General features: G+C 50.8%; 1 protein-coding gene across 4 annotated transcripts; it reads left to right on the forward strand.

Annotated features, from left to right (window-relative positions):
• The first annotated feature begins 1,141 nt into the window (after nt 1-1,141).
• On the forward strand, nt 1,142-25,550 carry ODAD4 (outer dynein arm docking complex subunit 4). 4 transcript variants are annotated; one of them, XM_013046011.2, is made up of 13 exons: nt 1,142-1,361; nt 3,693-3,824; nt 4,063-4,213; nt 4,789-4,850; nt 5,146-5,311; nt 5,765-5,824; nt 6,615-6,839; nt 7,004-7,211; nt 14,765-14,851; nt 16,677-16,873; nt 20,108-20,208; nt 23,324-23,408; nt 24,817-25,550. In XM_013046011.2, exons 1-13 carry the CDS (start codon nt 1,248-1,250, stop codon nt 25,374-25,376), a joined length of 2,148 nt encoding a protein of 715 aa, XP_012901465.1. In that variant the 5' UTR covers nt 1,142-1,247; the 3' UTR covers nt 25,377-25,550. The 4 variants fall into 4 exon arrangements, with proteins under 4 accessions (XP_012901465.1, XP_004772781.1, XP_012901466.1 ...); XM_004772724.3 differs by lacking the exon at nt 5,765-5,824; XM_013046012.2 differs by lacking the exon at nt 3,693-3,824 and having other exon boundaries at nt 1,144-1,361.
• Nucleotides 25,551-25,743: the final 193 nt, after the last annotated feature.

Below are 25,743 nucleotides of genomic sequence, written 5' to 3' on the forward strand. Positions count from 1 at the left end.
AGAAACCATATTATTATTATTTTTTTTTATCTTGGCATTAAAGGCATTCTTTTCTTAATTACACTTTTATTTTGAAATAATTATATATTCATAGTCAGTTGTAAGAAATAATAAAAAGGGGGTGCTTGGGTGGCTCAGTAATTAAGCATCTGCCTTGGGCTCAGGTTGTGATCCTGGGGTCCTGGGATGGAGCCCCTCATCTGGCTCCTTGCTCCGCAGGAAGCCTGCTTCTCCCTCTCCAACTCCCCCTACCTGTGTCCTCTCCCTCTCTCTCTCTAATAAATAAATAAAATCTTAAAAAAAAAAATAAAAAGATCCCATGTACCCTTTCCCCGGTTCCCCTAAAAATGGTAACATCCTGAAAAACTCAAGTACAAGAACAACAGAAAACAGACGCTGATATGATCCACTGATCTTACTCAGATTTCTCCAGCTTTACATGTAATCATTGGTGTGTACGTGTGTAGAGTTAAAACCATCTCTTAACTATTTAAACTTTAAGAATGATTTATTTAGCTCCTACTATGTGCCAGACGGTTGAATTCTGGAAACACAAGGTTATGACAGGGTCCCTGCCTTAATGGAGGTCAAGATCTCATTGGCTTTGGAAATTGATGTTTTTTAAAAGTAATGTCGCAAAGGCAGGGTGTTCGCAGGAACCTAGCAGAATCTAGTCTACCTTTTTGGCCCAAGAGAGTGAGGGAATAGAAAGAGACGTGCGGAGAGGCCTTGATCAGAGCCTACCACTAGCAGGTGCTCAGTAAATGTGTTAAATTAAGGTTGAACCCAACGTTGTCTTCATGATTTCCTTTGCAAATCCTCACATCCTGAATGTGGCGGTACAAGGTGCACATGTCCTTGCCACGTATACCTTATCCCTATTTGGAATTCTGCCCTCAATCCTCTTCCAACCTTTACTGGCTGTAAATTCTGGACACCAGGCACGACTCTCGAGACAAAGCCAACGGAGCGGTCAAGAGCAAACATTGCCCACTGCAGTCTCTAGGCAGTCAACCGCCACGCGCTCATCACGCCCTTGCCCACGCCCTGCTGGGCCGGCGCATGCGCACGCTGGCGGCGGATGTACCGCGGCCTCCCGCCCGGGGGGAGCTGGGGAGCGAGGGGAGGGGCCGGAAGCAACTCTACGCTTCCCGGTTGCTAAGAGACGAGGCTTCCACAAGGCGACGGAGGTTCTCCGGCTTCTTTTCCTCCCTTTTTCTGCTTCAGCGTCACCGAATCCGGCCACCATGTCGGACCCAGAAGCTGACAGCTTGCGAAGCACCTTTCCCTCTTATATGGCGGAGGGCGAGCGGCTGTATCTGTGCGGAGAGTTCTCTAAAGCCGCCCACAGCTTCAGCAACGTGAGTCGTGAGTCGGGCTCTGAACCTACCCATTACCCATCACTTCTGATTCCTGATAACACCGAGGTCCCCATGGTACCCGGAGGACCCTGTTGTTTCTCTTATTCATTTGTTCCTGACTGGCGCTCTACTGTCACTGCCTCACCACTTTCTACCATTTCCCACTTGCCTTCTGCCTGTGAATAACCTAAGAGCGGCTTCTATTTTTTTACTGGACTGTTGTGTGACTGGCTTCTTCCCACAGAGCAGCCGCAATTTCCCATCCTTGGCTGGGGAATGGGCTTGGAGGCTGCGTGGACAAGCAGTGAAATCTCAAGCACACAGCTGCTCGCAGAAGAGGGCCAGTACATAACACTATTATATATAATCGTAGTACCAATTGCTCAACCCCACCCTATGGAGATTGGGTGCTGTTTTAGGATATCAGGCACTAATATCCAAGATATTAGACAACCCTATGAGGGAGGTTCTGTTACTACTCCATTTTATAGTTGAGGAAAGTGATACAGAACTTGAGTAGATGGCCGAGATCACTGAACTGGCAAGAGAAAGTTTTCAAACCCAGGCACTCAGATTCCAGTGCTGAGGTGCTAACCATCATACATACTCCCTCACAAGTAAGCTATTTGATGTTCTTTTTTTAAAAAGATTTTATTTATTTATTTTAGAGAAAGAGAGAGATAGAGTGTGCACTGGGGCTGGGGGAGTGGAGGAGGGAGAGAGAGTCCCCAGCAGACTCCATCCTGAGCGGGGATTCCCATTTAGGGCTGGATCTCAAGACCCTGAGATCACGACCTGAGCTGAAATCAAGAGTCGGGTTGCTCAACACACTGTGCCACACAGGCGCCCCCAAGCAATTAGCTGTTCTTACCACAATGTCTTTTACAATGTATAGCCTACTTCTTGATCAAGAGGGAGTGGTAGGATAGCCCTCTAACCATTCTCAGGACTCCTGCTAAAGTCAAGCTTTTCCACTGCTACCCAGTCTTGAGTCCCTTTCAATCACCAATCACACCCTAAAACCAGATTGGTTGGCCCCATGGATCAACAGCTGAGTTCAGGAGCCCTGCCCCCACCCATTCTCCTTCCGGCAGAGAGAAAAGAACACCCCGAGGGAAAATAGCTTTGGTGAGAGAAGTAGACTTCTTCCACAAAAGCCAGTAGCTACTTCCTGTTCCTGGAAAAGTAGAAAAGTCTTAGAAAGGTGTGGGTACAGTATGATGCCTCAGGAATGACAGTACATCACAGCTCTATTGATGATTTTCTTTTCTTTTCTTTTTTAACATTTTTATTTATTTACTTATTTGACAGGGAGAGAGGAAGAGAGAGAGCACAAACAGGGGGAGCAGGAAAGAGAGAAGCAGGCTCCCTACTGAGCAAGGAGCCAGACAGGACCTTGGAATCATGATCTGAGCCAAAGGCAGCCGCTTAACCAACTGAGCCACCCAGGCACCCCTTTTCTTTTCTTTCTTCCTTTCTTTTTTTTTTTTTTTAAGATTTATTTATTTACTTATTTTGAGAGAGAGAGAGAGAGTGTGTGCGCTCATGTGGAGGAAGGGTCAGAGGGAGCAGGAGAAGGAGAGAAGCAGACTCCCCACTAAACGCAGAGCCCTGCCTGGGGCTTGATCTCTCAACCCTGAGATCATAACCTTAGCCAAAATCAAGAGGCAGATGCCCAGCTGACTGAGCCACCCCCATGCCCCTCCAGGGATGATTTCAAACAGAAGAGAGGACACAGGGACCAGGAGAAATGTTCCGTTCCCACTTTACTATCCAAATCGCAGTTTCAGTTTTGCTAGCATTTTCATCTTGATCTCCTGAAATATGATTCATTCACAACAAGCTAGGTAAGAAGAGAGAGTTAGGGGAATGGATGACTCAAGTTGCAGATGTCCTAAAACCATTTCGTTAGCCTTCAGAATGCTTAGCCTCTGAAATGCATTTTGAGTGTTGTGCAGCCATTTGGGGTTTGTGGTTGAATTGGGTATGCGCTAAAAATCCCAAGCTTCTGTTGCCTGAGTGGACTGGAGGAATCCCCGACATTTGAGAAATTCAGTATATCCACCGAGTGGTACATTCACACATCTCCACCAGGGGCTTTCACAGTAGCCAGTGATTTGACCTTGTTCGAGATGAGCTACAGGCAGACAATCAGTGAACTGAACGAAGATCAGTGTCGTGCTGCTTTTGGTTTGGAAAGTTCCAGAGACCTGTTTGCTGGTCTGAGGAATCCCCTTGAAATGCTGGCGTGGGGGGGTGGGATGCTCTTTCCTGTCAAGCTTCTACGTTGTGCTGCCTGATGCCTGTCAACCTGGGTGGTTCCTTTCTTAGGCTCTTCACCTTCAGAATGGAGATAAGAATGGCCTGGTTGCCCGATCCAAGTGTTTCCTGAAGATGGGAGAGTTGGAGAAGTCCCTGAAGGATGCTGAGGCTTCACTCCAGGGTGACCCGACTTTCTGTAAGGTGACTCAATCTGGCTTTCACCACTGCCATTGCCTGTGGCAGCATCTGATGAGAAGAAGTTGAGGAACCAGCCAGACTGCCTAGGGTTTGATGCCTTTTTCTCTCCCTAGGTCACTTGCCTAGCTATACCTGTCCCTGTATCCCAACCTTGATCCTCAACCCAGGACCCTCTGCTCTACCACACTTAAGTCCTATAAGGCCTTTTCTGCCACCTCAATTTGATTTCCTCTCATTTCAGGGAATTTTACAAAAGGCTGAGACCCTGTATACCATGGGAGACTTTGAGTTTGCCTTGGTGTTCTATCATCGAGGCTACAAGCTGCGGCCTGACCGAGAATTCAAAGTTGGAATTCAGAAAGCCCAAGAAGCCATCAACAACTCAGTAGGAAGTGAGTGACCATGGGACCTATACCCTTATCCAGGGAGGGTCTTGGAATCCTTGGGCTTGGAAGTACAATGAGTGAGCAGCTACCACCAGGCCTGGAGGGAGTCTCATGTTTGGATTTAGTTGCTGCTGATTTTGTTGAAGATTAGGAACTAATCTGTCCACCCAGAGGACCAGCCATTGATCCTGATGCTCAGTTCTGCAACTTCTGGTTGTTTTCTAAGCCAGATGCGAAATCTGAACGCACCAAGGACTGGCCTTACCCATTGGCTTAGTGGCAAGGGGGAGGAGGGAGGAGAGCAAGAGTTTGCCACTGTGGGTGGCAGAGTGTGGAAATTGCTGGGGATGGAGAGCTCCCTCAGTGCTCAGGGACTGCCTTTGTTTGGAAATCTGGCTGCCTAGCTCTTCGGAGAGTGTTATTCCAAACATCCTCTACCATCAACCTGCTGGGCTACCTCAGAGCCAGCTTTGCCACAACCTCTACCCCTTCCTGCCAAAGGCAGCCATTTCTACATAAAAATATGTGATAGGTCATGCTTGAGGGCCTGGCACACCTGAGCCCAGCCTCTTTCCTTACAGGTCCTTCTTCAGTTAAGCTAGAGAACAAAGGGGATCTATCCTTCTTAAGCAAGCAAGCTGAGGTAAGGGCTTTGGTTCTGATGTCATATTGCTCTCAAGGACGTGCCCACATGTGCTGGAGGTCTCAGTGGCCCTCTAACCTGGGGGTAGTCAGCTCCATCATGGGCAGCTTTGGGATTCTGCCCCAGCTCCAGGGGGGTCTTGGGAATCTAGCTGTTCCCAGACCAGACCACTCCATGGTTCTTGGCCCACAGAGAGGTCCTGGAGGAGATGTCTGGGATCACAGAGTCTGGGACCATGTCCAGGTGCTCGGTGCTCCTTGTTGAGGCTCTACTGGGTATTGCTCCATCTTTCCAGAGTATGAAAGCCCAGCAGAAGCCTCATCCCGTGAGACAACTTGTACATCACCCCCAGAGGGAGTCTAAGCGGAAGGGCTCACTCAAGAGTGAGAAGATTGTCCGCCAGCTCCTGGGCGAGCTCTACGTGGACAAGGAGTATCTGGAGAAGCTCCTACTGGATGAAGGTTTCAGATACTTTGTTTGCAACAGGGAACTTGGGGCAAAAGAAATCCCGGGCAGGTGCTTAATACATGAGCTGAGAGAGAGCCTGTCATGTAACAATAGTTTATGGACAGAATTTCCTAGTATTCTTGTTTATAGGTGAGGAAACTCAGGTGCAGAAAGATTAAGTAACTCACCAAGAAAGTTACATATTGGTAAACGGTGACATGGCTCTTGGGTTTGAATCTAGGATGCCCAGTTTCAGAACCAGTGCTCTTAGCACTATGGTACCCCTGGGAGGGAATCCTAGAGATTGGGGTTCCTTTGTCACCTGAGTCCCTGGAGGGATATCCCCTGAGCCTTCAATTTGTAGAAAGGGCAAAGGAATCCAGCTCGGATGTGCTAGGAGGGGGATCCTATGATAGTAGTACTAGAATGTTCCGACATCTCATCTGGTCTACTCCCTCCTTTTATAGATAAGGAAAGAAAGACCCTGAATGGGGAGCAACTTGTCCAAGATGACAAGCAAGTTCATGGTGAAGTCGACCCCAGAGGCTGGCCTCCTTACCTCCAGTCTAATGCTCTTTCCACTATACCGTGCTGGCAGTGACAGGAAGTAGGGCAGAGCCTTGAAATGAAATGGGAGGGTGGGAGTATTGCCATTAGCTCCTAAGCCTGAGCAGGGATCATCCTTGAGTCAAATGCCTTTTCTCCAGAACTGCCCTCCCGAGGCTATCCGCAGGGTTCCCCACAGGTCTGTGTCTCAGGAGCCTGAAGCGCTTCTCGATCAGCGGTCTGAACACTTTCCTATGGAGGAGCTTCTGTGGAGAAGGGGGTGGCCTGAAAATTACCCCAAAAGGCCTTGCCATTTTGCTACCAGCTCTAACCTCTGTGGTCAGGCAGGCGGGCACACCCTCCAGCTCCCTGCCAGCCCTGGCCCACTTGGCACCCAGGCAATCCCTTGGCACTGGCAACCGGGGCCAGGTTGTGCATTCATACTCAGTCTCCTCAGAGGACACAACCTGAAATAAGGGGGCCCGAGGGCTGTGGTCCTTCCAGACAGCCATCTGCCAGCTGCCCCTTCCATTAGCTCCTTGTATCTTGCCATAAGAGGCCTGTGTGCAAAGTTCTACACCATGGGAATACCTGAAAGAGGGGATCTGGCTTCACCTAGAAGAGCCACTCTGCTACCTACCTGCCCTTGCTTTCCCCAGCTCCGAACAGTACTCCCCACTGGGGACCCCACAATAGGAATCCCCAGGCAGGAGGAGGCGGCTCCCTCAGACGCCAGTTCCAGTCACTTCCTCCTCACACCATTTTTCCCAGACCTGATCAAGGGCACCATCAAGCATGGCCTGACCGTGGAGGACCTCATCATGACAGGCATCAACTACCTGGACACCCGCAGTAACTTCTGGAGGCAGCAGAAGCCCATCTACGCCAGGGAGCGGGACCGGAAGCTGATGCAAGAGAAGTGGCTGCGGGACCGCAAACGCCGTCCCTCACAGACAGCCCATTACATCCTCAAGAGCCTCGAGGACATAGACATGTGTGGGTGCTATTCTCAGAAGGGCGAGACCTTTGCCCGGTGGTGGGAGAGCCACACAGGGGCCCGAGGTTCCGTTGGCCTGCAGATCGGATCTGGGGGGAGGCAGGTCTTCCCATCAGCCTCAGGAGACTGCTGCCACCTCCATGTCCCCCGTTTCCCTTCCCAGTGCTGACCAGCGGCAGTGCTGATGGGAGCCTTCAGAAAGCGGAGAAAGTGCTGAAGAAAGTGCTCGAATGGAACAAAGAGGAGGTGCCCAACAAGGACGAGCTGGTTGGAAACTTGTACAGCTGCATAGGGAATGCCCAAATCGAGCTGGGGCAGATGGTCGCAGCCCTGCAGAGCCACAGAAAGGATTTGGAGATCGCCAAGCAATAGTGAGTGCCCCGGGCAGGCCGAGCGGCGGGGCCCTACAGAGAGCAGGGCAGAGGTTGCACACGAGCCTTTTGCCAGGGCTGCTGGTGGGTGAGCTCCCAGGACTGAGGCGAAGAGGCAGACCTAGATTGTCAGCTTCCCCCCCCCCAAGATTTTATTTATTTATTTGACAGATAGAGGTTACAAGTAGGCAGAGAGGCAGGCAAAGAAAGACAGGGGGAAGCAGGCTCCCTGCCGAGCAGAGAGCCTGATGTGGGGCTCGATCCCAGCACCCTGAGATCATGACCTGAGCCGAAGGCAGAGGCTTAACCCACTGAACCACCCAGGCACCCAAGCTTTTTTTGCCACAAAGAGGAAGGCAGTGGCTTAGAACGCCAAAAAACTCCCAGAGGTTTGATTCTGAGGGGACAGGTCCATTCTTAAATCACCTCAACAAGCACACATCAATCCCAGACCTGCCAGCTGCTGCCAGCCTCAGGAATGCCACAGGGACCAGATAAAAGGGTCATCTCTCTGCAGATGTAAAACAGAAAGTGACATAGCTAAAGACGGTAATCGTGGCCAGTGTCACGGAGGACATGTAGGGGACGCAGCGCTAGGAGAAGTGCATTCCAGGAGGATTTCACTAGGCACTGGGGAACGCAGTCAGTCTGTGGGAGGACCCTGAAGCAGGCAGGAGGAAGCTCAAAGCCAGAAAGCACAGAGTAGTGCCAGGGGAAGAGTGGCCAAGGGGTGGCCAGACCAGATGGCAGGGGGCAGATCAAGCAGGGCCTCAGATACTATGGCGCTGGCTGAGAGCCTGGGCTCTGGAGTCAGAGTGAGCAAGGCTTCAGAATTGTACCCTGCAGTTGTGGGCAAGTCACTTCACCTCTCCCAGCCAGGTCTCTGCCGTCCAGGGGGCATGACAGTCCCCCCCCTTCCTGAGAGGGTGGGAGAGGACAGGCAGAAGTCCGGTAAAGATCTCAGGACGGTGCCAGGTGTCCATAACCATACTAATACCAACCATCGCCTCTTCCCCAGACTTGAGGGTACCTCTCAAAGGTGCCATCCCTTGCTGGGCATCCTGGTTCTAACCTTTGGAGCCCTCCCTGACTTTCTCCTGCTCAGTGTCCAGTTGCCCCACAGTCTGAGCCTCTCCCTACCTCCCATCATCCGATTTCCACTCGCAGGGCAGGTCTCTGCTCTCCCTGTCTCCAGCTGTTCCCACGCACCACCTCCAGAGGCCTGCCTTTCATCCAGCAGTTCTTCCCGTGCTGACACACAAGCCCTGGCCCCTCGTTGCCTGCAGGTTAAAACCGCATGCCTTCACCTGGCACTCAAGGCCCTATCTGAACCTGCTTCCACGCAGTCCTCCCATGTCACTCCTCCATTTGGGTCAAACCACATTTCTTTTTCTTAAAAGATTTACTTACTTAATTAGAGGGAGAGTGAGCATGAGTTGGGGGAGAGGAGCAGAAGGGAAAGGAGAGGGAGGGGGAAAGAATCTCCAGCAAACTCCATGCTGAGTGCAGAGCCCGATATGGGGCTCAATCTCATGACCCCAAGACCATGGCCTGAGCTGAAATCAAGAGTCAGATGCTTAATAGACTGAGCCACCCAGGTGCCCTCAAACTGTATTTCTTTTCTTTCTTTTTTTATTTATTTGACAGAGATCACAAGTAGGCAGAGAGGCAGGCAGAGAGGCAGGCAGAGAGAGAGGGGAAGCAGGCTCCCCGCTGAGTAGAGAGTCCGATGCAGGGCTCAATCCCAGGACCCTGGGATCATGACCTGAGCCGACGGCAGAGGCTCTAACCCACTAAGCCACCCAGGCACCCTTCAAACTGTATTTCTTAACCACCCCACCCTCTCCTCACTCACCTGAGCCCCACGTGCTATTCATTCCCAGTTCATTTCTCCCTGGCCTTTGCCATGCTGACAAGTATCTGGTATTGGCCATTCCAGAAGCAGAAAACAAGCAACAGCTTTGGAGACCAAGCTGACTTTTGATTCCTGGCTTTGGTAGTCGGAAGCTGTGTGGATTTGATTAAGTTGCTTGTCTTCTCGGTTTGCTCGTCTCTAATGAAGGTATATTAATACTGATTCATAGAGATTATGAGGATTAAATAAAATATGTAGGCACAGTACCATGGGCCCAACCATCTTCTGTGCCCTTAACACTCACTTATAGTCTTAACTTCTCAGCAGACCTCCCTCCTGAGCCCCAGGCCTGCATATCCAACTGATTCCAAGACATTTCCACCTTGGATGTCCCAAAGGAACCCCACATTTAACATGTCCAAAGTGGAATCCCTTATCTTCCTCCCAAACCTCTTGCTCCAAGGTTCCCTCTCTGTGAGGAAGGCACTGTTATTGGTCACTCGGTCCCCAGGAAGGAGCTAGACAGCTTCCCAGACACCTCTCTCCATGCTTGCGCCCAGCCAGCCTCCACGTTGTTTGGGCCTCCTCCTTCCTGTCTCCATGGCGCTTTTCTGTTTCCCTGCCACAGCTCAGTCCAGACCCTTCTCACTTCTTGCCCGATTTCTCTGACCTGGGTTTCCTGCAGCCCAGCTGGCCCTTCTGTACGGAACCAGTCCAGTGGTAGGACTGGGATAAAGTTCCAGCTTCCAATTCTGCTCAGTTCAGGCTGCTCTTCCTGATCTGACTTCTCCTGGCCCCAGTGGACCCAATTCTGTCCAGGCCCCTGGGCATCCTGAGCCCCCCCCGCCCAGCACCTTGTGGCTCTGCTCCTACAGCCCCTAAACAGGACTCCCTTCTCTTTCTTCATCAACTCCCCCTTCCCGTCCTTCACAATTGTAAATGTCTCTCCCTCTGGGAAAATTCCAAGTGTCCCCCACATGGTTTAGAAGTCTCCCCCACCCTGGGTGCTCTCTCTCTATACTCCATGTGGATCATGGCTCCCCTGTTAGACTATGGATTTTGGAAGAGACTGTCTTACATCTCTTTCTCTTCCCAGCACCTTCTGCACAGTAGGTGATTAATGCCTGCCAAGCAGCTAAATAAACGAAGCTGTTCCTCAGACAACGTTAGTCCCTTTTTACCACCCACAAGGCCTCTGGTCTTGTTTGTTCAGGCTCTCCCTCATTCTAATCAGCCATGCCCCCTATGGGCTCCCCACCTCCAAAGCCTCCTGGCCCTCAAGGCACAGATCAAACCCCAGCTTGTCTCAGAAGCATCTCCAGTGGCCCCAGCCCTCATTTTCCCCTCCAGATACTCTAGGTGATTTGATTGCAATGAGAAATAGCACTTTCTCCTTGCTATTGTTATTTCTTCTCATAGAATGTGAATCAATTAACATATTACAACTTATTCATTCATTCATCATGCTGTACCTGAGTCCCCATTCTATAAGGGGGGCCTCCATCAGAGCAGCTGTGGGAGCACCAGGTGCACAGAAAGGCCATAGGTCAAGGGAGAGAGGCAGGTGGGAGCACTGCTAGGAGCTCGGGGTTCCAGACAGGACAGGTCAGCCAAGTGGACGATGGGGAGGGAGAGGGGCACCCTAGGCAGAAAGAAGTGGCAGGGATGAGAGATGCAGGGCGCGGGGTCAAGACCTGTGGGGAGTAGCAGTCTGGGTCCCATGCTGGGGAGGACTGAGGACTGAGGAGGAGTCTATTTTCACACAAGTACTAGGGTTAGTGTTGTACTTGGTCTAGAACTCTGGGGTACCACGATGCAAGCCGAACGTGGATGTCTTCCCCATCCCCACCTCCCACCACCACACGCCACTCATTTACCTTCTGGCCCCTTTTCAATGTATTTACCTACATATTTATGTACCTATGCACATACCTAGGATTCTTTTTTTTTTTTAAGATTTTATTTATTTATTTGACAGACAGAGATCACAAGTAGGCAGAGAGGCAGGCAGAGAGAGAGAGGGAGAGGGGCAAGCAGGCTCCCCGCTGAGCAGAGAGCCCGACGTGGGGTTCGATCCCAGGACTCTGAGATTATGACCTGAGCCAAAGGCAGAAGCTTTAACCCACTGAGCCACCCAGGTGCCCCCATACCTAGGATTCTTTTTTTTTTAAAGATTTTATTTATTCATTTGACAGAGAGAGATCACAAGTAGGCAGAGAGGCAGGCAGAGAGAGAGAGAGGAGGAAGCAGGCTCCCTGCTGAGCAGAGAGCCTGATGCGGGACTCGATCCCAGGACCCTGAGATCATGACCTGAGCCGAAGGCAGCGGCTTAACCCACTGAGCCACCCAGGCACCCCATACCTAGGATTCTTAAAAGCAATTTATTTTTTATGATTTTTAAGAAGAATGTGTCTTGGAAAAGGCCTCATTCTTCAAACGGCTCCAGAGAAAAGGAATTTCAGTGTGCATAGCCATTTCTTTAGCTACATCACTGTGGGACACTCAGACTGTTCCACTTTTGCCATCAAGCACAGCAACATTTGTGTGCGTGCTTCTGTGGAGAGAGGGATGTCTTGATGAGATGTGCATTTTTTTTTAAAGATTTTATTTATTTAGGGACGCCTGGGTGGCTCAGTTGGTTAAGCAGCTGCCTTCGGCTCAGGTCATGATCCCAGAGTCCTGGGATCGAGTCCCGCATCGGGTTCCTTGCTTGTCAGGGAGCCTGCTTCTCCCTCTGCCTCTGCCTGCCATTCTGTCTGCCTGTGCTTGCTCTCTCGCCCTCTCTCTCTCTCTGATAAATAAATAAAATCTAAAAAAAAAAAAAAAAAAAAAGATTTTATTTATTTATTTGACAGAGATCACAAGTAGGCAGAGAGGCAGGCAGAGAGAGAGGAGGAAGCAGGCCCCCCACTGAGCAGAGAGCCCGATGCGGGGCTCCATCCCAGGACTCTGAGATCATGACCTGAGCCGAAGGCAGGGGCTTAACCCACTGAGGCACCCAGACGCCCCGAGATGTGCATGTTTTAAAGGCAGCTTTGGCCACGGTTGGGGGAGAATGAGTCCAGGGAGCAAAGTGTCATGGGGGACATAGGAGCCCACTGGCTGCCAGGGCCTTGAGGGACAAAGAGGAAGGAGAGTGGGAGGAGATGCTGGGTGTGCATTGGGGGACATTTTTCTGATTTGTTGGGGAAGAATTTTATAACAGAACAATGTTCATATGGTAGTAATAGAGTAATGGTAAAGAACCGATGTAAGGGGAGCAATTATCTCCTTTTTTAATGGAATTATCTTAATCTCATAGGCACCTGGGTGGCTCAGTTGGCTAAGCATCTGCCTTCCACTCAGGTCATGATCTCAGGGTCCTGGGGTGGAGCTCCACATCGCATTGGGCTCCCTGCTCAATGGGGAGTCTGCTTTTCTCTCTCCCTCTGCCCCTCCCCCTTCTTGTGCTCTCTCCTCTATCTCTCTCTCTCTCAAATAAATAAATAAATAAAATCTTTTAAGAAAAAAGAAAATATCTTAATTTCTTTTATGATGTTACAGAAATACTGTAGACAATTCAAACAATATGGATAAATGGGTAGTTTCCGTCATACTTTCATTTCCCTTGGATAATCACTGTTAATAGCTAGACTTACATCTTCTCTGCTTTTAAAAATGCCCATTTTGGGGCGCTTGGGTGGCTCAGTGGGTTAAGCCTCTGCCTTTGGCTCGGGTCATGATCTCAGGGTCCTGGGATCAAGCCCCACATCAGACTCTCTGCTCAGTGGGGAGCCTCTTCCCCCCCTCTCCCTTTGCCCGTCTCTGCCTACTTGTGATTTCTCTCTGTCAAATAAATAAATAAAATCTTCTTAAAAATGCCAATTTTGGGGAGTGCCTGACTGGCTCAGTCAGTGGAGCACATGACTCTTGATCTCGGATTGGACTTGGAGCCCCACACGAGGGGTAGAGATTGCTTGAAAATAAATTCTTAAAAAAAAAATGCCCACTTTTTATTCATTCACTTCTTTTTTGGTAAGTTAAAACAAATTCAGTTTTTTAAAAGATTTTATTTGGGGGCGCCTGGGTGGCACAGTGGGTTAAGCCGCTGCCTTTGGTTCAGGTCATGATCTCAGGGTCCTGGGATCGAGTCCCGCATCGGGCTCTCTGCTCAGCAGGGAGCCTGTTTCCCTCTCTCTCTCTCTCTCTCTGCCTGCCTCTCTGTCTACTTGTGATCTCTCTCTGTCAAATAAATAAATAAAATCTTTAAAAAAAAAAGATTTTATTTATTTACTCACTTGAAAGAGAGAGAGAGTGAACGAGCAGGGGAAGAGGGGGAAAGAGAGAGAGAGAGACAGAATCCTAAGCAGACTCCATACCGAGCACAGAGCTCAATGCGGGGTTCAGTCTCCCAACCCTGAGATCAGGGCCCAGAGATAATGACCTGAGCTGAAACCAAGAGTCTGACGCTTAACTGCCTGTGCCACCCAGACACCCCACATTCATTCTTTTGTAGTTCTGAAGGTTAGAAGTCTGAAGGCATTCTCCCTGGGCCAGAACCAAGGCGTTGGCAAGGCCATGCCCTGCACAGGCTCCAGGGAGAACCTGTTTCCAGCCTTTTCCACCTTCTAGACTCCCACTCGGTTCTCTGTGTGCCTCCTGTGTGGCCCCTTCTTCCACTATCAGGCCAGGAACACAGCATCATGCCTTAAGCCTGCCTATTTATTTTTAGCACAGATGGGGCAACAGTCATATCACACACTCCTATAATCTGACTTTTTCACTGAATGTGTCAGGGACTTTGTATACACAAAAAGTGTCAGAGCTGGGGCACCAGTTAAGGTTGTTTCTAAGGTTTATTATTATAAACACTGCTGTAACAAGCGTTCTTGTTACATTATCTTCTCCAGGTAAATTCCTAAAATTCCTAGAAGGAAATCGCTGCATCAAAGGGACGTGTGTGTAAACTCTTGAGTGATTGATTGTTCTCTGGAAAGGTTCCCGTGGTGTTCATTCATGCCACAGGGCATGAGAGGACTTGTGTGCCCCAGCCCTGCCTCCTGGGCATCATCCCTCCAACTGGACTGGACTCCCAAGTTCCTGACGCCAGGGCCCCTGTCTGCTTTTCTTCAGTTATCACAGTGCCTAGAATGGCCAGTTTCTTTTTCTTTCTTTCTCTCTTTCTTCCTCCCTCCCTCCTCCATCTCTCCCTCTTTTCCTCTCTCTTATTTTCTTAAGTAGGCTCCACACCTAGCATGGAGCCCAACATGGGGCTTGAACTCATGACCCTGAGATCAAGACATGAGCTGAGCGGCACCTGGCTGGCTCAGTTGGTTAAGCATCTGACTCTTGGTTTCAGCTCAGGTCATGATCTCGTGGGTTATGGGATCGAGCCCCGTTTCTGATTCTTTGCTCAGTGGGGACTCTACTTGAAATATTCTCTGCCTCTGCCCCTCCCACCTAGGTATATAAATAAATCTTTTTTAAAAAATGTATTTATTTGACAGAAAGCGAGAGTGCACAAGCAGGCTGGGGGAGAGAGGCAGAGGGAGAGGGGAAGAGGACTCCCCACTGAGCAGGGAGCCCAACAACCCTAGGATTCCATCCCAGGACCCTGGGATCATGACCTGAGATGAAGACAGATGCTTAACTGACTGAGCCACCCAGGTGCCCCTAGGCCAATTTCTAATGAAGAACATATCCTGCTTCTTCGCCACAGTGACCTTCCTGATGCTAAGTCGAGAGCCCTTGACAACATTGGCAGGGTTTTTGCCAGAGTTGGGAAATTCCAGCAAGCCATTGACACGTAAGTGACCTCGGCTGCCCCTTCCCCACCTGACTGCCAGGACTTCCCACCCTCCCACCAGACTCCCAGCCTGGGGCCCGCATGCCAGGCAAACAGAAGACCTGAGTTTGGCTCCTGGCTCTGCTGGGTAACCATGGGCAAACCCCTTTGTCAACTCTGAGGCTCATCAGTTAAGGTGATTGACTTGAATCAGCATCTGCTCACAATTCCCCAGTCAGAGGAATCACCTGGGGTATAGTTGTGTGAGTTACGGGCATCTCTGCACTAAAATTCTGATCCTGCAGGTCTGGGTTGGAGCCCAGGAACCTGGTTTTTGTTTTATTTTTTGCTTTTTTTAAGAGTTTATTTATGTATTTGAGAGAGAGAGAACTGAGCATGAGTTGGGGGGGGGGACAGAGGGAATGGGCGAAGCAGGCTCCCCAATAAGCAGGGAGCCCAGCAACACTAGGACTCCATCCCAGGACCCTGGGATCATGACCTGAGCTGAAGACAGATGCTTAACCAACTGACCCAGCCAAGAGCCTTCAGGAATCTATTTTTCACAAGCACTACCAGATATTCCTTACCTTGAGCAAGTTCAGGAGCTGATCGATCAGCCGGCCTCAGGGACCTCTTCTGAGGCTGTTCTGTGAGTCTGTGGGGTCATGGGTTCACTAGGCAGGGAGGCTGAGCTCTCCAGACTGAGTTAGACTTATCCACCGGGACACTTCTGTTCCACATCACTTGGTTTCCTGAATGGCCCCTGGTGTCTATGTCCTAAAAGACAGAGGAGTCTGAGAGTTCATTCACCTGTTTGTATCTTTCTATTAGAAAATGTTTTGCAGGGGTGCCTGGGTGGCTCAGGTCATGGTCCCGGGTCCTGAGATTGAGCCTCCCATTGGACTTCCTGCTCAGTGGGGAGTCTGCTTCTCCCTCTGCCCATCTCTGGGCTCATGCTGTCTCTCTTTCTCTCAGATAAAAAAAGAAAATCTCTTTTAGAAAAGAAAATTTTGTAGTAAATTTGTGCTTGTTGTTAAAATACTGATTTGGAGGGGCGCCTGGGTGGCTCAGTTGGTTAAGCGACTACCTTCGGCTCAGGTCATGATCCTGGAGTCCTGGGATTGAGTCCCACATCAGGCTCCCTGCTTGGCAGGGAGTCTGCCTCTCCCACTGACCTCTCTCCTCTCATGCTCTCTCTCAAATAAATAAATAAAATCTTTAAAATATATATATTGATTTGGAAAAAAGAAAAGAGCAGCAGAAAAATTGTCTCACTACCCAGAGACGATGACTAGGTCTAATCCTCATCTAACTTTATTGGTATCTCATTTGTTGTTGTTTTTTTTCACTCTCATCTTTTTTTTTTTTTTAAGATTTTTATTTATTTATTTATTTGACAGACAGAGATCACAAGTAGGCAGAGAGGCAGGCAGAGAGAGAGAGAAGGAAGCGGGCTCCCTGCTGAGCAGAGAGCCCGATGCGGGACTCGATCCCAGGACCCTGAGATCACGACCTGAGCCGAAGGCAGAGGCTTTAACCCACTGAGCCACCCAGGTGCCCCCATTCTCATCTCTTCCGTGTGGATTTTGTCTTCTGTATATTTAACAATACTCTTCAATGTTATTTGTATGTTATTTGCAATGCAAGTTTACAAACAGGATTTTCAATTGTTGTTTCAGTTCTATCTGTAAACGTACCAAAGGAGCTCTGGCCATTTCAAAATCTCTTAAAGCTTTACTGGCTCTACTCCCGCGTGGGAAAGAACTGGTAGCTGGAGAACGAGTTCTGCTCAGCCAAGTCATGGGTTTGAGTGGAAAGAAGTGACCCTGGTTCTTCACATTCCCAGGTGGGAAGAGAAGATCCCTCTGGCAAAAACCACCCTGGAGAAGACCTGGCTGTTCCATGAGATTGGCCGCTGCTACTTGGAGCTGGACCAGCCCTGGCAGGCCCAGCATTATGGTGAGAAGTCCCAGCAGTGTGCCGAGGAAGAAGGAGACATTGAGTGGCAGCTGAATGCCAGTGTTCTGGTGGCACAGGCACAAGGTATGGGCATGGAGAGAGAGGACTCTCCTCACTACCTTTCCCAGGCCTCCAGCTGAGGGTACAGATGAGGGCTGGGGACACTTATCATCCCAATGTGTCCATGGCCAGATGAATGTGGCCCCTGAGAGTAGGGGATAGAGTCCTTCATTTTGACTGGTGTGCAGTAAGTGCCTCTTGTAAGCGTGAGAGCCGGGAGCACCCCAGAAGCTGCCCCGAGGATCTTAGCTGCAAATCAGCCCAGCATTGCATCATCATCAACAGGGCCACCTTCTCTGGCCTTGGAACCCTTCTCGTGTGCATTCTTGCACTTAATCACTGCGTGAGCCAGTGATGAAGGTAGTATTGTCCTCCTTTTGAAGATGGGGAATGGAGGCACTGCGTGGTTTAGCTGACTGCCAGGTCACATGAGGAATGTTTCCAGAGTGATGCAGATGTTCCTTTTTTTTTTTTTTTTTTTTTTTAAAGATTTTATTTATCGGGGCACCTGGGTGGCTCAGTTGTTAAGCTTCTGCCTTCAGCTCAGGTCATGATCTCAGGGTCCTGGGATCAAGCCCCACATTGGGCTCCCTGCTCTGCGGAAGCCTGCTTCTCCCTCTCCCACTCCCCCAGCTTGTGTTCCCTCTCTCACCGTGTCTCTCTCTGTCAAATAAGTAAAAATAAAAATCTTTAATAAAAAAAAATTTACTTATTTATTTGACAGAGAGAGAGCATGTTAGGTGCTTGATGGAAAAGTCTTAAAACTGGGTTGTGGGGATCATTGTACAACTCTGTCAAGTTACTAAAAGTCATTGAACTGTATACTCACAAATGGGGCATTTTATAATATCTAAATTACTCCTCAGTAAAGTTGTTAAAATAACCCAGCAAGGGGCAGGGGTGAGCAAGAACAGATGAGACAGAGTTGGTGGTATTTCGAATTGTTGAAGCCCGGTGACGAGTCATAGGGCCTCACTATATGTCATCTATGTTTGTGTATATTTGAAATATTTCATAAATCAAAAAGTTAGGAAGGAAATGGCTGGAGGTCACAGGTCAGTAAGCAATGAGGCTGGGAGTGGAGCCCAGGCCCTTGCCCGGGGGGTGCAGCGGACCCCCAGTGGGGGAGGTGATGCGGCAGGGGCTGTGGTCAAGGGCATTATCATTCATTATTCTTACCACAAATACTTTCTTGGCACCTTTGAGGCACCAAGCAGGGCACACAGTAGGGATAATTTTTGATGACCTTGTCCTGCCTTCATGTCTGAGGAAGTCACTTTGAAGCAGAAACCTTAAGGATGAGAAGGTACCGCCAACTATCCTAAAAGCTGAGGACAGCACTTTCCAGCCAAAGGAACACCATGTAAAAGTGGCGAGGAGTTTGGGGGATTTAAGAAGCTGAGGGAAACCAGGGTCAGCTTTGAGGGCCAGGAGGTCTGGATGGGGTGGACGAGGAGGGGCCAGATCTGCAGGGCCTCATGGGCCTCGTTACAAATCAGAGATTCTTCCCTAAAATCACAGTTAGACAGGACCCCTGGAAGCTTGAAACTGGGGGAAGGCGTGAGTACTAGAGCTTTTCCTAGAACCCTTTTCTGTTCTCAGGAGGGCATAGTATAAACTGAGGGGGAAATGAGATGTACCCCTCAGGGTCAGTGTTGTCCTTAGTCTTTTTTTTTTTTTTTAAGATTTATTTACTGGGGCGCCTGGGTGGTGCAGTCAGTTAGGCCTCCGACTCTTGGTTTCAGTTCAGGTGCTGACCTCAGGGGTGTGAGATGGAGCCCCAAGTGGGCTCCGTGCTCAGCAGGAAATCTGCGTAAGTTTCTCTCTCCCTCTCCCCGCCCCAGCCCTCCCCGCTGTGCATTCTCTCTCTAAAATAGATAAATAAATCTTAAAAAGAGAGAGATTTATTTATTTATTTTAAAGGGGGTGGGGAGAAACTTTAGCAGATTCCATGCTTGGGGCGGAGGCAGGAACAGGGCTCCAATCCCACAGCCCAGAGGTCAGGACCTGAGCTAAAACCACAAGTCTGACGCTTCAGCTTGTTTTTATTTTTAGATTTTATTTATTTATTTGGCACAGAGAGATCACAAGTAGGCAGAGAGGCGGAGGGTGGGAGGGAAGCAGGCTCCCCGCTGAGCAGAGACCCCCCCCCTCTCGTACCCCGATGCAAGGCTCGATCCCAGGATCCCAAGAACATGACCTGGGCTGAAGGCAGAGGCTTAACCCACTGAGCCACCCAGGCACCCAAGCTTAACAGACCGCACCACCCAGGCGCTCCTCCTCAGTCTCCTCTTGAGGACTTGCTTGGCCCCAAAGGCCCCTGGAGAGCCAGGCAGTCACTGCTACTTTCAGTTTCCCCACTCTGGGATGGAAAAACCAAATGCAGCTGCTTGGAGCCCCTGGGTTCTAGAGGCCATCCAGTCTGGCTACGGAGCTTCGGGCCTGGGGCCTCCTGTCAGAAACCGTGAGCAGTCAGTCACACCACTTCAGTGAGGTCCCAGTTGCAGCACTCACCAGCTGGGGGAGCGAGCTGGGACAGCCGCTGCTTCCTCTCGGGGTTCAGATTGCACCAGTGCCGGGGCTGGACTCCAGCTGCTGGCCAGTGAGTCACAGCCAGCCCTTTTTCATCTGATCTCCGTTGGTCTTCACAACAGGTGAGGTCAGTTTGAATGAACATTTTTAAAATACCGGTTTCCAGGGGCGCCTGGGTGGCTCGGTCGGTTAAGCCTCTGACTCTTTTTCTTAGCTCAGGTTTGCTCTTAGGGTCGTGAGTTCAAGCCCTGGTACCGGGCTCCACATGCAGGGAGCCTATTTTAAAATGTGTGTGTGTGTGTATTTCTGTACCATATATATATATACCATATATATATATATATATATATATATATAAATTATTTATTTAATTTATTTATTTATATGGGTTTCTATTCCTGGAACAATCCTATGTTGGGGCAAGATGGGAAGATGGGATTGTCCCTCTGCCCTGGTGACACATGGTGTGCGCACAGGCCCTGGCCCAGACCCTTCTTCCCTCTCTGACCTCTCTGAGAGGGCTGCTAGCCAAGGCTCCGGCTCCTAGATTCTGGTAGCCATTGGTGAGCTGGCCCAGGAATGTGGTGGTAAGGGTGGAGATGGGCAGCTCCATGATGCTGCCTGAGGCCTGGGACTTCTAACTGACCCCGGGAGGGGCTGGGCCGTCACACTGTCCAACACACAGTGTCACAGTCTCCCTGTGCTTGCCTCCTCTCTGCTCTCCAGTCAAGCTGAGAGACTTCGAGTCGGCCGTGAGCAACTTTGAGAAAGCCCTGGAGAGAGCGAAGCTGGTCCACAACAACGAGGCGCAGCAGGCCATCATCAGCGTGAGCTGCCCACCCTGCTGGGCCCTGGCTTCGGGGAGAGCGTGGGGGGGTCCTCAGCCCCTGGGTCAGCCAGAGCCCGGGGATTTATTACCCACCAGCTGCAGGGGTAGTGCCTTTCAAATGCTCGCTGATGCTCTCAATCTATACAGCAGCCCAATATACCAATTTTTATTTGAAATAAACAATAGAAATGGAAGTTTTACAAAACATATTTACCTTAACTATGTATGCTGGTATTTCCTGTTATATTCTCCCATAGTTTCCATTTTCTTTTCTTTTGCTTTTTATTTTTTATATATTTTATTTTATTTTTATTAAAAGATTTTATTTATTTATTTGACATACAGAGATCACAAGTAGGCAGAGAGAGAGGGAGGAGGCAGTCTCCCTGCCGAGCAGAGGGCTCGATGTGGCGCTCGATGCGGCGCTCCATCCCCTGACCCCAAGACCATGATCTGAGCTGAAGGCAGAGGCTTTAACCCACTGAGCCACCCAGGCACCCTTTTCTTTTGTTTAATATTGGCTGAACCCTCAACTGATTTTAGGGCTTGCCTTTTGGAAAATGCTGCCTCCTCCCTGAGACAACAGGAAATACAGCGTGACCACCTCCCTCACAGGCCTAGGGAGGAGGCCCCCTGCTGCTCAGCAAGGCAGCCTGCCACATACTGCTATTTAGATGCCAATGAATTAAGAGTAAATAAAATTTAAAGTTCAGTTTCTCAGACACACAGCCACATTTCAAAGGCTCTATAGCTGCCTGTGGCTGGTGGGTTCCCAAGAGTGTAGATCTAGAGGATTCTTTTTTTCTTTTTTTAAGATTTTATTTATTTTACAGAGAGAGAGAGAACACAAGAGAGAGAGTCAGACAGAGAGAGAGGAGGCAGCAGGCTCCCCACTGAGGCAGAGGGCTGGATGCGGGGCTTGATCTCAGGACCCTGAGCGAAGGCAGAGGCTTACCCACTGAGCCACTCAGGCGCCCCGAATTCTTTTGGTGGCAGACATTTCTGTTGCATAGTGCTGGTGTAGACCATAAGCATCGGGAGGCAGACTGGCGAGAAGCCAGAGGAAGCCTGCAGGTGCGTCAGACTGGCCCCCACTCCCAGAGCCGCTCCAGGCAGCTGTGCATCCTCAGGAGGGTCAGCACACTGACCTCAAAGATGCAGAGTTTGCATGAGTGGCCTGGCCTCCCCATGTTGAAATGCCATGAGCTTCCCACCAGCACGTGGCTGGAGCCCAGTAAGCATCTACTGGCATGAATGAAGCAGGGCCCTTGTCCTGGGCAAGCTTGCCCCTGTGATTAAGAGAGGCCAGGCATGAGGGGCGCCTGGGTGGCTCAGTGGGTTAAGCCTCTGCCTTTGGCTCAGGTCATGATCTCGGGTCCTGGGATCAAGCCCTGCATCAGGCTCTCTGCTCAGCAGGGGGCCTGCCTCTCTGCCTACTTGTGATCTCTTCCTCTGTGTCTAATAAATAAATAAAAATCTTTAAAAGAGAGGCCAGGCATAATAATGAGGAGGCACCATGAGGGGCATTGTCTTGGGGACCAGACTGAAGGTTCAACGGGAACTCAGGAAAGGGAGCAGGGACCCTGGGAATTGACAGGCGAATTCTCCAGTTGGGCCTCCTGCTGTGCTTTGAAGGACCAGGGAAGACGGGTTTGGCCAGGCTGAGAAGGGGCAAGAGCACTGAAGGCACCAGAGGCCACGGGCACTGAGGGGTCTGTGGGAGGCAGAAAAGAGCCCCTGGGCCTGGATGTGAGGTCCGGCTCACCATGGCAGAAGGAGTAGGGCCACAGGACCCCAGATGGTGGCCCAGCCTGGACGTGGAGGGCTGGGAATGGCAGAGGCGTGGCCTGACCTACTCAGAGCTTTAGGATGTGAGCTCATGGTTTGTGGAGGACCCTGGTGAGGGTCCCTTTCCTGTCGTGGTGGGGAAATCAGTCCTGAGAGATTCCACCTCGTGGCAGTCTGTGTCCCCCTTTCTCCCTTCCCAGGGCAGCTTAGCCCTTCCATGCTGCTGTCTTCTTCCTGCTATGTGTGTGTGTGGGGGGGGTGTCAGCTCCCCAAGTGTGCATCTCGCCCTCTGGAGGAAGAGCATTCCTTCCCTGAACCATGGGGCTGCCCCCCAATTCCCGCACACCATCTCTCCCCGCTAATAATGCCCTTCTGCAGGATTGCCCTGCAACCGGAGAGCAACAGCTCCACAGTCCAACCCAGTAAATCTCTGCTGGCCACCGGCTGGCTCTGAGCTGCCCAGCCCAAAGGTGACAATTGCGGTCCTGGGCCACAGGAAGCTTGCTCTCAGCGGGAAGGTTAAAACAAAAACCCCTTGTTCCTGGCCAGGGCGACAGGAACGAGGGGATCCAGGGTGTGAGCGCCTGAGTGGGCGAGACAGGGCTGGGCTGTCCCATCAAGGCGGGGCGTCTGGGGTTGCCCTGAAGGCTGGGCAGGGTTTTGAAAATGAGAGGAAGAGGGAAAAGACCCCATGGCCTTGGTGACCCCTCATGAGACCAGGTCCCTGTCAGCCTACCCTCCTGTACTGGCAGCTCTGGGCAGGAAGGTGCACTTGTGGCCAGATCAGCAGTCCCTCTGGTCTGGTCTCTCCATGGATGGTTTCCGGCTGCTTCTCATGGCTCTTCCTGGAACAACAGGCACAGCCTGAGCCCCAGGACACCAGGGAAACTGTGGATGCCCCAGGGGCCCCTCTCAAGACAGGCCAGCACCCCAGTCACACCCGGCAGTGTGTTTCCAAGTCCCCTCCGTGGCTTACTGCCTTGCTTAGAGGCTTCACTGTCTCCACATTGGCTGGAACCGAAAGAAGCTACTGGTAGAGGTCGAAATGAGCAGACGAGAGGCAACTCTGAAATATATACCGAAGCCCAAGGGAGTTGAAGTTCAAGTTACCTGCAGTTGTGTTTATCTCCTGCCACCTATTGTGGCTAATTCCAGCTCCATGAGTCTAAACCCCGGGCCCGGAGTTTGCGTAGGAGCCCAGAGAAAATGGAGGGCAGCGAGGCTGGTGCAGAGCCCTGGCTTCTGGGGTTGGGGCTCAGGTGAAGAAAGGGAAGGTGTGGGTCAACAGGGGTTAAGAGGAGTCACCAGCTCCTCTCCATCCACAGGCCTTGGACGATGCCAACAAGGGCATCATCGAAGAGCTGAAGAAAACCGACTACAGGGAGACACTGAGAGAAAGAAGAGAGAGAGGTGAGCGCCAGGAGGGAGCGCCAGGGTCCCCGTCCGTGCTTCCCAGCAGCTCTTCTAGTCCTGGGGTTGGGTTCCTTGGTGCAGGAGGAGGTCCAGCCCTTCCCCACTGCTCTGAGTGCCCACTCCTGTATTTCTCCAATTAACTCAGCAGATATTAGTTAAGCACTCATCATGCACTGGGAAGGTGTGGGATTTGGGGGAGACTTAGGTTCAGCTTCTGCTCTGGAGGAGCCCACAGCCTCGGGGAAGCCAAGAGATTTGAGCTGTCAGCAAAGGGGCTCCTGTGTGTGAGCGGGGAGCAGCAGGGGTGAAGACACAGGGTTGGGGGGCGGAGGGAGAAAGACGGTTGTACACAACTTCTGCCTGCCCCGCTGTGGTGTATCAGTCCCTCAGTGCGGCAGTGACCCCTCCGGGCACCAACGCTGAAGTTGTCTCTGACCCAGGCCCAGGGGGAGATGGGGTGTGAGGTTTCTGGGCACCCCAGCAGCCGGATGACAACCCTTCATTATCCAGCCCCCGCCATGTGGTGGCTGGATCCCCTCAGGGAAGGCATCTGCCTCTGCTTCACAGGCCCTCAGAGCTGCTTTCGGGAGCCACAGGGGCCATAGGTGTGAAGAGATACAGCAAGGAAAGGGCAGAAGCTCCAGTGGCCTCCCTCCCCTCCCCTGGTCCCCTGGGCAGCCTGTGTGCCAGGGAGGCCCTGCGGCCCTCGGCAGTTGCCAGGCACTTCCCTCCAGGAACGGCAGGCGGCAGCATTGTCTAGGTCTTCACATGGTGGTCTCTTTCCTGCAGAACCTACGGCCCCTGCAGGCATCTTAGAGACCAGGAGCTTCCAGGAAGAGAGAATGGGGGAGACTCTCATGGGGAGGGCATTGTGACTTTTCTCTGTAGCTCATAAAAACAGGGAGCTTGGATCCTTTTGATCAATAAAATAGCTCTCCAGCTGAACTTCCTGCTAACAGTCTGCTCATACTTTGATAGGGAACTTCCCAATAAATGATGAATGTGCTTCCCAGGGACAAAGAGTAATGCAGAATGAGGAGGCTGGAGAAAAGAACCCCTCTGTCATTTCCCAGCACCTGTGTTACTTGTAGGGAAAGAGAATGTGCTCTGAGATCAGACTATCCTGGGTTTAAATTCTGACAGTGCGACCACTGGCTGTGATTTCTCTGTCATCAGTCTCAGGTCCTTTGACGACAAACTCAGATCACTGATACGATGCTGTTAATTCCATGACAACCGCAGGACACTGCCTCTGCAGCCCACTCGATGTCTGGATCAGGGCTGGTGCTCAGGAAACCGTGCCTGGCTGTCTCTCAGAAGCACAGGCCCCAGGGGGTTGAGATGAACCCAGGCCCAGAGATGGACAAACTTTTACTTTTCTTCCTTCCTTTCTCTTGTTTTTCAGAAGAGGCAGCTGAATTGGAATCTTTGAGAGAGGCGGCTTTGGGGAACGAGAAGGAAAGCATGAGAAGAGGGAGAGATGAGTTTGAGAAGGTGATGAAGCACTGGGAGCGAGAGCCAGCGGACAGTGAGAAAGAGATAGAAGATGAGTTGTCTCAGGAAATTCTGAGGGTCGCAGCGAGTGCACAAGAAGAAAACAGGCAGAGAGAAGTAGAGGAAGCCAGCTCCTTCAAGAGAATAGGGCTGGGAGCCGCAGGGCGAGACTCAGATGTTGCCAAGAGCACATCCAGAGACCTGGGTGCAGGAAGCGAGGGAGAGGAGGATGGGAAACCGATAGAAGTGGGCAGAATGGAATCAAGAGAAATTTACAGGAGGCCTCCAGAGCTGGACCAGAAACCCTCAGGAGAATTAAACAGAAGGAAATCAGAAGGACTGGAGAGTCAAGTTTCAGAAGACAGCAGAAGAGAGTCAGAAGAAATAGGGCAAACAGAACTGGGAGAAATAGCAGAAGTGACAAAGGTAGAAAATGGTGAAGACATGGAAGAACATGAAAAAGATGAATGAAGCAGCAGGCATCAGGACCAGGGACCTTAGGCACTTATTCAACTGGATTTGGATTTTCAAGCTGAGATTTGTCTCATAGGAGAACATGTGGACTGGGCTCCACAGGTCGCCTCTGCCTCTTTCTGCTACTATTTCCCCTTTCAATAGATAATAGATATCTTTCACTCTTAAAAACCCTGAGTCTGTCTTTTTGCCTCCCTGCTCACCCACAAGAGCCTTAGAGAATGAGGACCCCCGCTCGGGGTACCACTTTCCAAGCAAAAGCATTTCAGGATGGTGAAGAAACAGGTGAGCTCCAAGGGACCAAGCTAGCTTAAAGAGGGGGAAGAAAGAGTCCTGGGAGGAGAGGTACATTTGTGCCGACACT

The sequence above is a fragment of the Mustela putorius genome, unplaced genomic scaffold (genome assembly GCF_011764305.1).
Source record: "Mustela putorius furo isolate JIRA1106 unplaced genomic scaffold, ASM1176430v1.1 tig00000487_pilon_pilon_pilon, whole genome shotgun sequence".
Classification (NCBI taxonomy): domain Eukaryota; kingdom Metazoa; phylum Chordata; class Mammalia; order Carnivora; family Mustelidae; genus Mustela; species Mustela putorius.